This window comes from Macadamia integrifolia, chromosome 2, assembly GCF_013358625.1.
Source record: "Macadamia integrifolia cultivar HAES 741 chromosome 2, SCU_Mint_v3, whole genome shotgun sequence".
NCBI lineage: Eukaryota > Viridiplantae > Streptophyta > Magnoliopsida > Proteales > Proteaceae > Macadamia > Macadamia integrifolia.
In genome coordinates this window covers 4,208,717-4,222,817 of record NC_056558.1, presented here as the reverse complement: position 1 = coordinate 4,222,817, position 14,101 = coordinate 4,208,717, and the positions used below count along the sequence as shown (strand labels likewise).

The following is a 14,101-nucleotide window of genomic DNA, read 5'->3' as shown; positions in this document are numbered from 1 at the left end:
ACTGTCACCTATCAATCCAACAGAAGTTTCCAATTATTGAAAATGAAGACCTAGGATAAAGTTATCCTGTTTCCTTTGGGGAGTGGATGGGTTGGGAGATATATGCATTATAGGAAAAATTGCCATATCAACTATCCACATGAAAAAAGAAAATAAAAATAAAAAATAAAAAATAAACTCATTGCCTATCGGTAAAATCTATGTAAACCAATCATGAAGATAATTTTTGGATCATGAATTCCTTCACCCATATGAGGAGTCCCTCACTATAGCCATCAGTACCATCAGACTGCTGCTCGGAGGCGTAGTTTTGACCATGTATTTTTATTTATTTTTGGTGCATTCAGGCACAAAATGCTGTATAAAAGGATGTCCTAATCACTGTGAAACTCAAAAAATCATCCCTATTTATGCCCATATGCACTTTCTTATTGATCCCCACTGGCACAAAAGCCATGCGACCAGGAAACGTTCATTTCCCGTGATTTTAGTTAGTTGCTAGAATTCTCTGTACGGTCTCTCTTCATGGGTATTGGTCTTTTGGATTGGATTAAAAAAAAAAAAGAATGGAGCTGATCTTTTGGTGCATGGTAATTCAACCATTAATGAAGCCTATGTGGGCAGGTTGTACTTGTTTAAATGGACCTATATAATCACGTGTCAATAGTTTCAAAGAAAGTTGAATATTGAAAATAGAAGGAGAAATTTCAATACAAAGTAGGTGATTGACCATGAAACTTGATACAGATTAGTCAAACAGCCACATCAGCCATCTCCGTGTTAGTGACCATTGAAGAAAACCATTTCCTAAATTACCGGGAAAAATTTGTTAAAAATTTACTGAGACTAAGCATTTTAGTAATCTATATTCTATACTATATTCGCATTTGTTCATGTGAACATAGAATTTTCCATCAACAGCAGCAATTAAGACATATATACACAATCCTAGTTTAATACCATTTATTAACAAACCATATAGACTATTACATCCTTACATCAATAAACTCTTGACCCCAGCCAATACCTTTAATGCTTCATACCCACAAACCACGACTTCCATGAGGGGAACAAGAATCCATGACAGGATTAAATAAGAGAGATACCTAGAAGAAGAACAACAAAGCGATAAAGATCACACAGTACATTACATGGACGCAACTCCCACAACTACCAATGGACCTAACAGGCGATCCTTATTTGAGAGATGAAACACATTTTTAAGAGCGAAGAAGGAACGTTTTCTGAAGCCCTAAATGGTTGAAGGGCAAAGGAATTCATTCCTGGGAATGGCCACGACAGAGAGACTGTTCTTCATTTCACAGGAGAGCTTTAACAACTCACTGAGGTCAACAGGATTTTTCGGGTCTGCAACCCACTTGAAATTCTGGATTAACTTGGCCACCCAGAGGCTTACGGTCACCATCCCAAGGTTCTTCCCCGGACAGACCCGACGACCCGCTCCAAATGGAGCCAGCCTGAGGTCACTGCCCTTTATGTCCACATTCTGTTCTATGAACCTCTCTGGTTTGAAGGCCAATGGGTTCTCCCAAACCTTTGGGTCGTGGGTTATTGCCCACATATTGACCATTGCTGTGGTGTGTGCAGGAATGATCATGTCATTGCTCAGTTGAACGTCTTCAGTGGATAGCCTGGCCCAGGATAGAAGTGGTCCAGGTGGGTGGATTCTAAGAGTTTCCTTGATCACTGATTGGAGATATGGAAGGTTGGCCACGTCCCCATCAGTTACACCCTTCTGGCCGACAACCATGTCCAGCTCTGCTCGAAGCTTCATTTGGACTTCCTCGTTTAACACTAGCTCGGCCATCGCCCATTCTGTCAGTAATGCCGTAGTGTCAGTACCTCGGAATATCATCTCCTGTATTAGAAAGAAAGCGATAAATGTGATGTGGAGATTTATATTTAAATATAATATAAAATACAAACCCATAAAACGGCGATCATGTCGTCTTCTTCGAGCTTTTCGTCACCATCAAGAGAAAGGAGGACATCAACGAAATCTGCATTGTCAGAAGGCTTGTCAGATCCTCGGAGTCTGTGTTCTTCGATAATCCCACGAACGAATTTCCTCACACGAGGAACAAGAGCAGCGCAGCGTTGTTTGATGTGGAAGGGGTCATAGAAGAAGCTCAACCATGGAAGATAATCAGACCAGTTGAAGGCACCAAGAAGCTCAAAACCTTCCTTCACCATCTCACGAAGCTCATTCAACTCTTGGCTTTCCTGACCCACTTCGTATCTCTTACCAAAAACACTACCCATGATGTTATTAAGTGAAGCTGCTTGAAGGTGTTTTCTAAGCACCACAGCCCCACGTTGGGATTGTTCGGACATGATACCAACCATCATGGCGGTACAGTCTAGCTGACGACCAGCTTCATGGGCTGCGATACGCTTGGGTGCGAAGAGGTAAGAGGAAGCAATCCTCCTGAGGAGTCTCCAGTAAGTACCGTTTGGAGCGAATCCAATGGCTCGGGTAAACATGAGCATTCTAGCTGATTGTTTGATTGGACGGTCAGCGAAATGGGAGGAGGTAAGGATCTCTTTGGCTATTTGTGGGTCGGAAGAGACTACCACGGGGGTTGCGCCAAGACTAAAAGCCATGACCTTGGTAGCACCAAGGTTCGAGGCCATGGAGGCCAGGGTTCGATGGGCTAAGCCACTGCTCAAGTCGAATAAGCTACCAAACACGGGGAGACCTTTAGGACCAGGAATAGAAACTTGGCCCCTCTGATTACGGCCGTGCCTCCAAGCTCGGCCACCAGGGGTCAAAGCCCATGTGAGGACAGCAAGGGAAACGAAAGCTACGAGGATAGAAAACAGAACCCATGGATCTGTGGGGTTAGTGATCCCTAAAACTGCAGGGAGGGTAAAGACCCACCAGCTTGAATCCTTAGAGAACAAACCCAACTCCATGGTTTATGAAAGAAAGAGAGAGATGGAAAGAAAAGAAAGTGAGAAGTGATGATTGTGAAGCGAGGGGAGAAGGGGTTTAAATAGGGGAGTAGAGGAGGAGAGAGAAGGAAAAAAAAATTAGAGTGGATTTAATTAAGGGGTTGCGTCACTTAATCACGTGGAGAAGCAGAGCAGAGCAGAGGAGGTTAAACGTTAATTTGTGCGACCAATAAGTAATCTGACGAGTTCTGGATTTACGTTTCTTTTTCTGGGTAGCTGAAAAGTCTGGAACGGAAAAGTGGACTGGAGACTGGACTGGTCAGGGTGCATGGCGCGTTAAGACGCTGCTGGTAATGGGTTTTCTAGTAACGCAGAGAGAGAGAGAGAGAGAGAGAGAGAGAGAGAGAGAGAGAGAGAGGCCACGATGCAAAGGCCACAGAATTTCAAGATTTTGCTTGACTGTTGATTAAGATTTGAGAAAATCTAAGTTTTCTACAGAATGGTTTAAGGGTTTAGAATTTTACTGTGGATTAAATATTTGAGAAATAGATATATGTTAAAAAAAAAATCAGGAAATAATATTAGCATCTGGTACAAATAGTAGGTTTGAGCTACTTTATAATAGAGGACTAGAACCAGGATCCGTTCCTGATTCGTTTAGTTAAATTTTAGGATCAAAGTATTGGAATCTGATTTTGGTATTGAATAATAAATGGGATGGGACTCTCAATTGGATCAGTATCGAAATATCAGTTACTCTCAATATAATTTCGAAAGATATATTTTTGTTCTCTTATTTAAGTTTTAATCTATAGTTTGATGTATATAAGTGGTATTTTCTCTTATAGAGGTTTCAGTACTTGATAGACCTTTAGTTTTATATTATAAATTTATTTGATGATAGCACTAAAACTAGTCAGTGCTTGTTTATTTGGTTATCATTAATTATTACTGTTATTTTTTAGAAGCTTACATGTGATCTCAGATAGTTTGAAGAATTTAATGAAATTGGTCATGGATTTGTATTTAATTTGCTTTTCTAAAGTAAGACACCTTAAATCTTGCGATATCAAAATAAAAAAAACTAATAATGGAGTCATTTCATTAAGAACCATTGAAGTTTTTTTCCCTTTTCCATAACGTTTGGAATCGTTGAGAAATCGATACCATCCCATCCCATTAGTAAACGAGATTAGAATTTAAATTTGATCCCATTAATTAAATGGGATGATAGTGAGATTGGCATATTTGCTATCGTTATGGGTACAAACCCGTCTCGAATACTGAGAACCATCCCAATTGACACCCTTACACCGACCTAATAGAAAATGGGATATACTTATATAGCTGTAATTTCTTTAAAGGAAAAAATTTATTGTAATTAAATTGTTAAATTAAGAAATTATAGTTTCACTTAATTAGGCTTTGTTTAGTTGGAAGAGGAATGTAAATTGTTTTTGTAATGTGGAATTTTTTTCTCAGAAAAACAAATTTAGATGTTTGATTGCAAGGGAAATATATTTTACATGTGAAAAAAATTTCACTTAACCATTAAAATTTCCCTTTTTATTTCCCACCAAAATCGAAAGAAAAAAAACCCTACTCTCACGATCTCTTTCCCACTCTCGTGACTCTCACCCTGCTCATGATTCTCAATGATCTCTCTCTCTTTCACGGGACTCAATTGGGTTTGTTTTGACCAAAAGACTTTGGGTTTGAGCCAGATGGAGCATTACTGACCTGTTGGGTTTATTTTGACCAAAAGACTTTTGGAATGGACCTTTCAGTCACTATCACTTGTGATCTATTACTGTTTTCTTTGTGATCATCTTTTATATTATTTTAAATATTTATTTATGCTGCATTCATTTGACATATATAATGAAATGGTTTATTTTGGTTAGTGATAGAACATAGTATCTGATGACATTTGGTTTGATTTGATACAGACCTTGAATGACCTGATTCACATAACCAATATAAATTTTGAGGAGTTGGGTGGGTTCTGGATTGAAAAATACTCCCCCCCATGCATCTCTTTTGAGGAGTTTGGTTGGATTATTAGTTTTTTAAAATTTTACATCTATATTACATCAATTTTACATCCAACCAAACAACCATGGTAAATTAATTTCAGTTCACTTCTGTTGCAACCAAACGACTCAAAAGGGAAAAAAAAAAAATCACTTTACTTCCCTTCACTTCCCTTCCCTTCCCAATTCCCTTGCAACCAAACACAGCCTTACCCTTTTAATAATTTTAAAGGAAATTAAAAGTTACTGTTTGAAAACCACTTTTACTATGGTGAAGAGCTATTGCTAGCTCTACTCGCCTTCTACCACGCACCACTGTTGATGGCCGAGTCTGGTGACCAATTGGGGGGGGGTGGTGGGTGGGTAGGGAAGTGGGAGGGTTGTGGTGTGACTTGATTTGAAACCAACTTTACTATAGTGAAGGGTTATTGGTTACAATTGGACTCTATTAATCCATGGCCACCTTCACAATATTAATAGATATGCATGCTCTGAGTTAGTCACGGATCCAAATAGACTTTACATAGATGATAGATTTACATGCATGTGAATTGCCAAAGATCTGCATGCATGATCAGTCTCTTTTTCATTTTTTTTCCCCTACCTATTTATTATTATGTTTATGCATGAAGAAATTACCACTCCCCCTTACTGCAATACTGCCTAACAACAGTACATGCGCCATGGCTAACTTTGGTAACCAATGGCTACATTCCCACTATTGATTGATCCACAGGCATGTGATTTTGTTACTTTCAAAATACCTGCATGTAAATTCGTTTTCATCATTGCATGGCGAAGAATTCAAGAGGATTTGAAGAGGGAGAACCCATTTTGTGAACTGGGTTTGTGATCAATGAAGTTCACTACTAGTTTTGGGGGCTTATCCTCCTCTTGAAGGGGTGTTTGGTGGTTTAGGATGGACATCCAAGGGGGAGGATGAGTTGCAGTAAGGGAGAATCTAAGTTTACAAAGTTTTAACTTGCTAAAGGCAAGGATGAGGAGGGAGAGCATGGTGTTTGGTGAACCTGTTTTAAGAACGATTACCTTAGTTGTTCACTTTTTTTGTATTTTGAACGAAACTGAAATGACGGAATAAGATTTCGACATTCCATCATTTGTTTTTTTTTTGGGCCAAAAAATCGAAAACACGAAGTTGACACAAACGCTTTGTTCCGTTTTTTTTTTTTTTTTTTTTTTCCCATAGCACAGAAAAACGTCAGAACCATTTTTTTGGATAACTACCAAATGCATCCTAATAGCTACCTTTTAATAAGAAAATAAGTACATGTAGTGATGATAAACACTGTCGTTAAATATATACTTTTTAATGACTGTAATATTACTGCCATTAAATCTACAAACACTTGCGGTAGATAATGCAACCAATATTAATTAGTTGTCGTAAAATGTAGGGCGGATTGTGGGGTGGGGTGGGGTGGGGGAACTGCCATAAATGATATAGTGGCAGTTTTGTGTCCTTCAATATAACAAATACCGGCACAAGAGCCAAGTTTTCTTATATTAAATCTATAAAAAATTAATAGTTAAAAATCAAGAACAAAAATTACCTAAAAATCAGGGCATTTATTGAAATGGTTAAAAAGAAAACATTAGTTCTAATCTAACTTTAAAAGTCAGCATTATATGTAATTTAGGTCTAAATCTTGAATTTCTCAAACATGAACCATATGCATGATTATATGTGACTTTAGATTAAAATAAATAATTCCTCAAATATGAACCACATGCATGAATTTTGTGACATGTTAAAATAAAATAATAAGAAAAAATATGAAGAACTGAAGATAAAAAAAAATATATGGAGAACATTTGACCATATGAGAAAAAGAAAAAGTTAATTTTAGATTAAAAAAAAAAAGAGTTTATCTCAAGTTTATATTGAACTTTTTTAGTTTTATTCCAATGTTCTCTCTTTTAAGAAAGACTTGACCAAGACTCTCCTGAGAGAAAGGTATAAGAGTCTTTGAATTATGTTGAATCTTCTTCAAACATATTTATGCAATTTTTAGTTTCTTATATAGGAAATTTTTTATTAATCTTAATACAAATGGATATTTTCACTTATCTTATTACATTCTTCATCCTTGATAGAATATTTAAAGTGATCAACTATGGAATAATGATTGTGATGTATTTTCAAAGGATGCATAGTGGGGGAAGGGGGATGACTATCCTCAAACCCAAGTGCATTTTAAGGGCAAAAATAAAATTATTATAATTTTCAATTTAAATTTGATTTTTCAGATCTAGTGAAGCATTTTATTTTGATAATACTTATAACATATCAAAACTTCATTTATTGAGGATGAAGCTTTAATTATATTTGGATGGAATTCTAAGTTGATTGTGTTAGAAGAATTATCTATATATCTATGAAGAAAAACAATAATCATCTCTTACATAACTTGGTTGATCAAGTAATTTTAATTTTCTTATTGATAAGTTTGAACAAATGTTCTATTAAAAAAAAATTATTTTTTGAACAAATGCTATGTTCAAATTTATTTTTAATTAATATATATTCCAAGAGTTTAAAGAAATGCAAAAGCCAAGAATCAAAGTCTGTATATATATTTCAAAAAACAGTTGATAAAAGAGAGTCCATGTAAGATTTTTTCAGTTGAAATAGTTTTGACTCCCGCAAGTTTTGGTGTTCTTGTTCAAATCTTGACCGATAAAGAGAAACTATTTTTTTTGCTTTTAGTCAAACTTCTTAAGATGTTGGTCTTCCTTTTCTTGTTTATACGTTTTGATGACATCTCTACTTTCTTTTATTTGAAACCATAATAATTAACTTCTCATTCATATTAGTTGTCAAGAATGTTATTGGAATCACAAAAACTCTAATAAGAATCAGTACCTTCATACAAATGGAGAAGATCCTATACCAAAATTTGGAAATCTGTAATGAAGAAAAATCCTTTGAACAGTCAAAGTAAGGTGTTATAACGACCCGATTGTTCTAGATATTCTCAAAAAAAGTTGTGATATCATTAAAATATTAGATGCTTCGTTTGTTCCTTTGTTTTAGTCAAGGTATGTTCGAAAAGTCTATATGATATACCCCCAAAGTATTTCTATGCAAGTGTTTCGATATACTCTCGACATTATTGTGCACTTTTCCAACTCTTAGTTGGAACACATTGTTTAGATTATGAATATATATATAAATAGATGGGCGAAACATGTCTTGTAATTTTTGAAAACAACACCTTCCATTATTATATAATAACTACCTTATTTTATCAAATCATACAAGTTCTATTTTTGAATTATGCTATGAGTCTTCAATATACATGTATATACATATTATTAGTCTATGCATGTCCGTACACAAGGATTGGCTTATACGCTTCTCAAGAACTTAAACCTGTTAAATTAATCTTCTAATGAGATTTTTAGGTCAATTTCTAGCTAATTAAGATGCACGGTGGCACCATAATTTGAATGAGAAACATATTAATTAACTTATTGGGGGTGGGGGGAAGGTAGTAGTTACTACATACCCATACGCAACCTCATAGTGACAGGCTTGAAATCCTCCTGATGACTTTCCTTGGTTAGATGTCTAATTAAGATTTGAACTGTTTCTTTGGGTTAAGAATCTTACTAACCCAAATATTAATGGACCCATCCCATACGGTACTCCTTTTTATAAACACAAAAAGGGTTTGGGTTCATGAGGTCATGGGTGACTATAGTTTCCAATATACGCGCTTGCGTGTGTACTTGTGCATGTGTTAGTACGGCCAGGAGAGGATGTATGTACATATATAAGTTTATAAGACCATAATTAGCTCTAAATAATTAAATATTAGTTAATAATAATAAGATTAAGATAACAATGTGTGCCCAATAACCAAATATTACTTTCTCATTAGTGGAGGCCATTAGTCTAATAATACTTTAATCAAAATTTAAGTACGGAGGGATTTCTTGTAATTTTGGTACTTCTAGTGGTTACATTAATGGTGCTGCTTAAGGGGTAAGCTCAGGTTATAATGTGATCTTCATAGAACATTTTTTTAAGAACAAATCTATTTCAATCCATAATTTGGTAGTTACATAGATGAGTTTCCATCAACCTCTCTTTAAAGAACATATCAGTCAGGTTCCGTTTGGATAAATTGTATTATTAGCAATTAATATAGTGATTAGTGTAAATTAATCATAGGTTATGCCATTACGTAATGGATGATATCATCCAACTTACCTAAGGGAACCTGAGAGGCATCACTTACTAATATGTTTAATTAAACAAGGATGGTAGAAATATAATCAATTTCGATTAGAGAGTTGGAAGAGTTGGGTGCAACAAACTGTGCCTTCAATTAGCTTTGATTGAGATGATAATTTACTCTTTATAGTAAAAGCCTAATCAAAGAAATTAAACTAAACTTGATTAAGATACCAAATAATATTGACAGAGATGTCTCTCCTGTTATAATTGAGAAATGCTTACTCTATGTGTTTTTCCTAAGTTCCTTCTTTGTTCATGTGAGATAGAGATATCTAATAATTATGTAATCAGACCTTGTGAGTTGTCTACCTACTTTCCATGCTCTAGTGATGAAAAATAAGCCCTCCACGTAAAAAACCCTAATTTGATGTCATAGGTGAAAAAAAGTGTCTCACACATACACTTGGACAATGATGTGGATCTTTGTGGAGCTGAATAAGCATTTCTCTCATATTTTAAAAGATAGAAGGGTTCTCGAGCCTGGAAGACACACTATACAAATGTAGATTTGTTGGTTTATGATGTCTTGTATTCTGTCACAATTTAATCCAGGGAGTACTGATGCAGCTCCTCGATAGGTAGGATGGCAGTCCTGCTAACCAGTTAGCAGGCCATGGGGGTTGCAAGGGGGCAGGAGGTCCCCCTGCATAGTAGGGGGTGTTGGGGGTACAACCCCTCGCTTGAATTTTTTATTTGAGGGCAATTGTGTACTTTTCGGATTAGGGTTTTTCGCTATATATTTGTAGCGAGGGTTTCTTTCTCTGTAAAGCAAATAATACTGAAAGGTGTGAGGGACGAGCGTTGTAACCCTATTCTCCATTGATAGTAAAGCAGCATCTCATCTCACCGGGGACGTAGACAATCTTGCCGAACCTCGTAAATCTGTGTGCATTGCTTGTTATTGTTTTTCCATTATCTTCTGCATCGTTTTAGGGTTGCGTTTCTATAGATTGGTATAAGAGCTCTAGGTTTTGGTTTTCTAGGGTTTACTATCACGATGGTCGAAAAGGGATCGAATGTCAAGTATGATATCAAGAGGTTTAATGGGAAGAACAATTTCACCCTCTGACGTCAAAGGATGAAGGATCTTCTGATACAACAGGGTTTGGGAAAAATGTTGTTAGGGAAGTCGAAGAAACCTGAAAAAATTACTGACGAAGATTGGGAAGAGATGGAGGAAAAGACGATAACTGCTATTCGATTAAATCTTTCTGATGATGCCCTACAATATGTTGTGGATATCGAATCTGCATCGGAGTTATGGGTGAAACTTGAAAGCATCTACATAACGAAGTCCTTAACGAATAAATTGTTCGTGAAGAAGCAATTGTATTATCTACAGATGGAGGAAGGTATGAATCTATTAGAGCATCTTAACATATTCAATTAGATCATAAGTAAACTTGCAAACCTGGAGGTTAAGATAGAGGATGAAGACAAGGCGTTACTATTGCTGTCGTCACTCCCAGAATCATATGATCACCTAATAACAACTCTATTGTACAGGAAAGAGACCCTTGAGATGGATGAAGTCACGGTTGCCCTCATGTCCAATGATACAAGGAAGAAGGCCAGTAATACGAAATCTCAAGGAGAAGGTCTTTTCGGATGTGACAGGGAGCAGAAAAGAGGGAGATCAAATTAGAAAGGATATGGGAAGAGTCGATCGAAATCAAAAGGGACAAAGACAAAGGTCTCTTGTTATTATTGTAAGAAAGAAGGTCATCTGAAGAGAGAGTACCTGAAGAGGAAGGCGGACTTAAAGAAGAAAGGTGTAGATAAGGCATCTGAGGAAGCTAGCGTGACTGACAGTTCAGATGAAGATGATAGAGATGTACTCTCTATATCATCAGGTAAGAATCAACCTTCTGATTCTTGGATTTTAGATTATGGATGTCCATATCACATGTGTTCACATAAAGATTGGTTTGATACATATCAACCACATAATGGTGGGTTTATCCTAATGGGGAATGATATTGTATGCAAGACCATTGGGATAAGCATTATCAAAATCAAGATATTTGATGGGATAGTAAGAACTTTAGCAGATGTGAGACATGTACCAGAATTAAAGAAAAACTTAATATCTTTGGGGACACTTAACTCAAATGGCTTCAAGTACATAGTAGAAGGTGGAGTTCTCAAAGTTATTAAGGGTATTATGATTGTCATGAAGGGACAACTAACAAGAAACCTATACAGACTCATAGGGAGCACAGTTACAGGTGGAACATCTGTGACTACAGATGTAGGATTTGATACAGATGATACTTATCTGTGGCATATGCGATTAGGGCATATGGGAGAAAGAGGATTGATGGAGCTTCATAAAAGAAAACTGTTGAAGAGAGTGAAAACTTGTAAATTGAACTTCTGCAAGTATTGTGTGTTTGGGAAACAATGCAAGGTTAGTTTCAAAACTGTAAAATATAAGAGTAAATGGGTGCTTGATTATGTACACAACGATGTATGGGGTCTTTCAATAAAAAAAATCTAAAGGTGGGGCAGAATACTTTGTGACCTTTGTTGATTACTCAAGGAAAGTCTGGATCTACTTCATGAAACATAAAAATGAGGTGTTCACTAAATTTAAAGAATGAAAGGCTGAGGTAGAAAGGAAGACAAGAAAGAAAATTAAGTACTTGAGAACAGATAATGGAGGAGAGTACACATATAAGCCGTTTCTAGAATTGTGCAAAACTGAAGGGATTACACGACACTTCACGATTCCAAAGACATCATAGCAAAATGGTGTAGCTGAAAGGATGAACAGAACACTTCTATAAAGAGTTTGGAGTATAAGGTTGAATGCAGGGTTGAGCAAGAGATTTTGGGTAGAAACAGTGAATATGACATGTTTCCTCATCAACAGGTCTCCATCAAAGGCGATTGATTGTAAAATTTTCGAAGAGGCATGAACAGGAAAATCAGTAGATTATTTTATTTTAAAAATATTTGATTGTCTAGCCTATGCGTATATTGAGAGTGAGCAGCGTTCTAAATTCGACTCAAAGTCTAAGTAGTGTATCTTTCTTGATTTTAAGAAAGGCGTAAAGGGATTCAAGTTCACAGAAAGTTATGATTAGCAGAGACGTTGTGTTTGAGTCTCATATGGTGAAGTTAAATTGTAATTCACAAACAGTTGATAAAAATAAAAAAAATTCTACTATGCGGGTGGAGTCAGGTGAGTCAGAAACAATAAGAGAGAATGGGTCATCCAGTGACTTACCAGGACAACAAGAAGCAATAGAAGTTCCCTATACTGTGGCAAAGGGTAAAGGGAAGCGTACTTACAAAACACTTATGAGATACAAGTTTGAGAATATGGTTTCCTATGCCATCACTGTAGGTACAGGTGATCCATCTTCCTACCATAATGCTTTGAGTGAAACACAATATAATAAATGGATGGCAGCTATGATGGAGGAAATGGAGTCTCTATAGAAGAACAAGACTTAGGAGATTGTGAAAAAACCCAAGGGAAGAAAAATCATTGGGTGTAAATGGGTCTTTTGTAAGAATGAGGCAGCAACTGAGAAGGAGCGTGAAAGATATAAGGCCGAACATGTAGCTAAGGGCTATGCATTGAAGGAGGGGATAGACTACAATGAAATATTCTCTCCAATGGTAAAACACACTTCGATCTGAGTACTACTTGCTTTGGTAGTCATGTATAATTTGGAGCTTGAACAACTTGATGTGAAGACTGCATTTCTTCATGGTGACTTGGAGGAATAGATTTATATGGAACAACCTGAAGGTTTCAAGGTGCAAGGAAAGGAAGATCATGTTTGTCTGCTTAAAAGGTTGTTTTATGATTTTATACAATCTCCTAGGTTGTGGTACAAGCGTTTTGATTCCCACATGATGAAGATTGACTACACAAGAAGTGAGTATGATAGTTGTGTTTATTATATAAAATATCAAGTGATAATTCCATTATTTTGTTGATGCTTTATGTTGATGACATGCTCATTGTTACAAAGAACAAACTTGATATAGTCTCTTTGAAGTCTTTGTTGAGTGCTGATTTGAGATGAAGGATCTTGGTGCTACTAAGAAGATCCTTAGCATGGAAATCCTTAGAGATAGAAATACTGGTAAACTTGGGTAACTCATAAGAGGTAAATTGAAAATGTGCTAGAGCGTTTTAGCGTGGAAAAAGCTAAACCAGTCAACACTCCATTAGCTAGTCACTTCAAGTTATCTGAAAGGGAATGTCCTATAACACATGAAGAGGTGAAGCATATGTCTCAGGTCCCCTATGCTAGTGCAGTTGGGAGTCTCATATATGCTATGGTTTGTAGCAGGCCGGATTTGTCTCATGCAGTTACTGTTGTTAGTAGATACATGAGTAATCTAGGGAAGAAGCATTAAAATGCAATTGAGTAGATCTTTAGATATTTGAACAAAACTAAAGATATAGGTGTTATGCTCAGTGGTAAGGGAAGTTTCATAGAATTGGCAGGTTATATTGATTTTGACTATGCTGGTGATTTAGACAAGAGGAAGTCTACTATATGGTATGTATTTACATTAGCTTGTAGACCTATATCATGGAGGGTGATGCTTCAGTCTACAATTGCATTGTCCACTGCAGAGGCAGAGTATATGGTGACAGTTGAGGCTACCAAGGAAGGAGTTTGGTTGGCTGGATTGGTTCGTGAGTTGGGTTTGGAATAAGGAGGTACAATGTTACATCGTGACAATCAGAGTGCTGTACATCTTGCAAAGAATCAGGTGTTTCATGTAAGGACCAGAGTTATCAAGAGTTATCAATTCGGCCGAATAATTCACGAATTATTCGGCCGAACCGAATTTTAAAGAATTTTATCAAAAATTCGGACCGAATCCGAATTAAAAATAAAATTCTTTAAAATTCGCG

The 14,101-nt window shown here is 36.4% G+C and overlaps 1 protein-coding gene across 1 annotated transcript; it reads right to left on the bottom strand.

Moving 5' to 3' along the window:
* Positions 1 to 939: 939 nt before the first annotated feature.
* On the bottom strand, positions 940 to 2,997 carry LOC122057091 (cytochrome P450 78A7-like). The gene is made up of 2 exons (XM_042619093.1): positions 1,948 to 2,997; positions 940 to 1,879 (listed from the first exon to the last, which is right to left on the bottom strand). The coding sequence occupies exons 1-2, from the start codon at positions 2,935 to 2,937 to the stop codon at positions 1,253 to 1,255; spliced, it is 1,617 nt and encodes a 538-aa protein (XP_042475027.1). The 5' UTR covers positions 2,938 to 2,997; the 3' UTR covers positions 940 to 1,252.
* Between the last annotated feature and the right edge of the window lie 11,104 nt (positions 2,998 to 14,101).

Bases quoted from the DNA above. Each gene is read 5' to 3' on its own strand.
- LOC122057091 (XM_042619093.1), bottom strand. From the start codon at position 2,937: ATGGAGTTGGGTTTGTTCTCTAAGGATTCAAGCTGGTGGGTCTTTACC. The intron at 1,880-1,947 runs GTTTGTATTTTA...TTTCTAATACAG, and splicing joins ACATGATCGCCGTTTTATGG to GAGATGATATTCCGAGGTAC.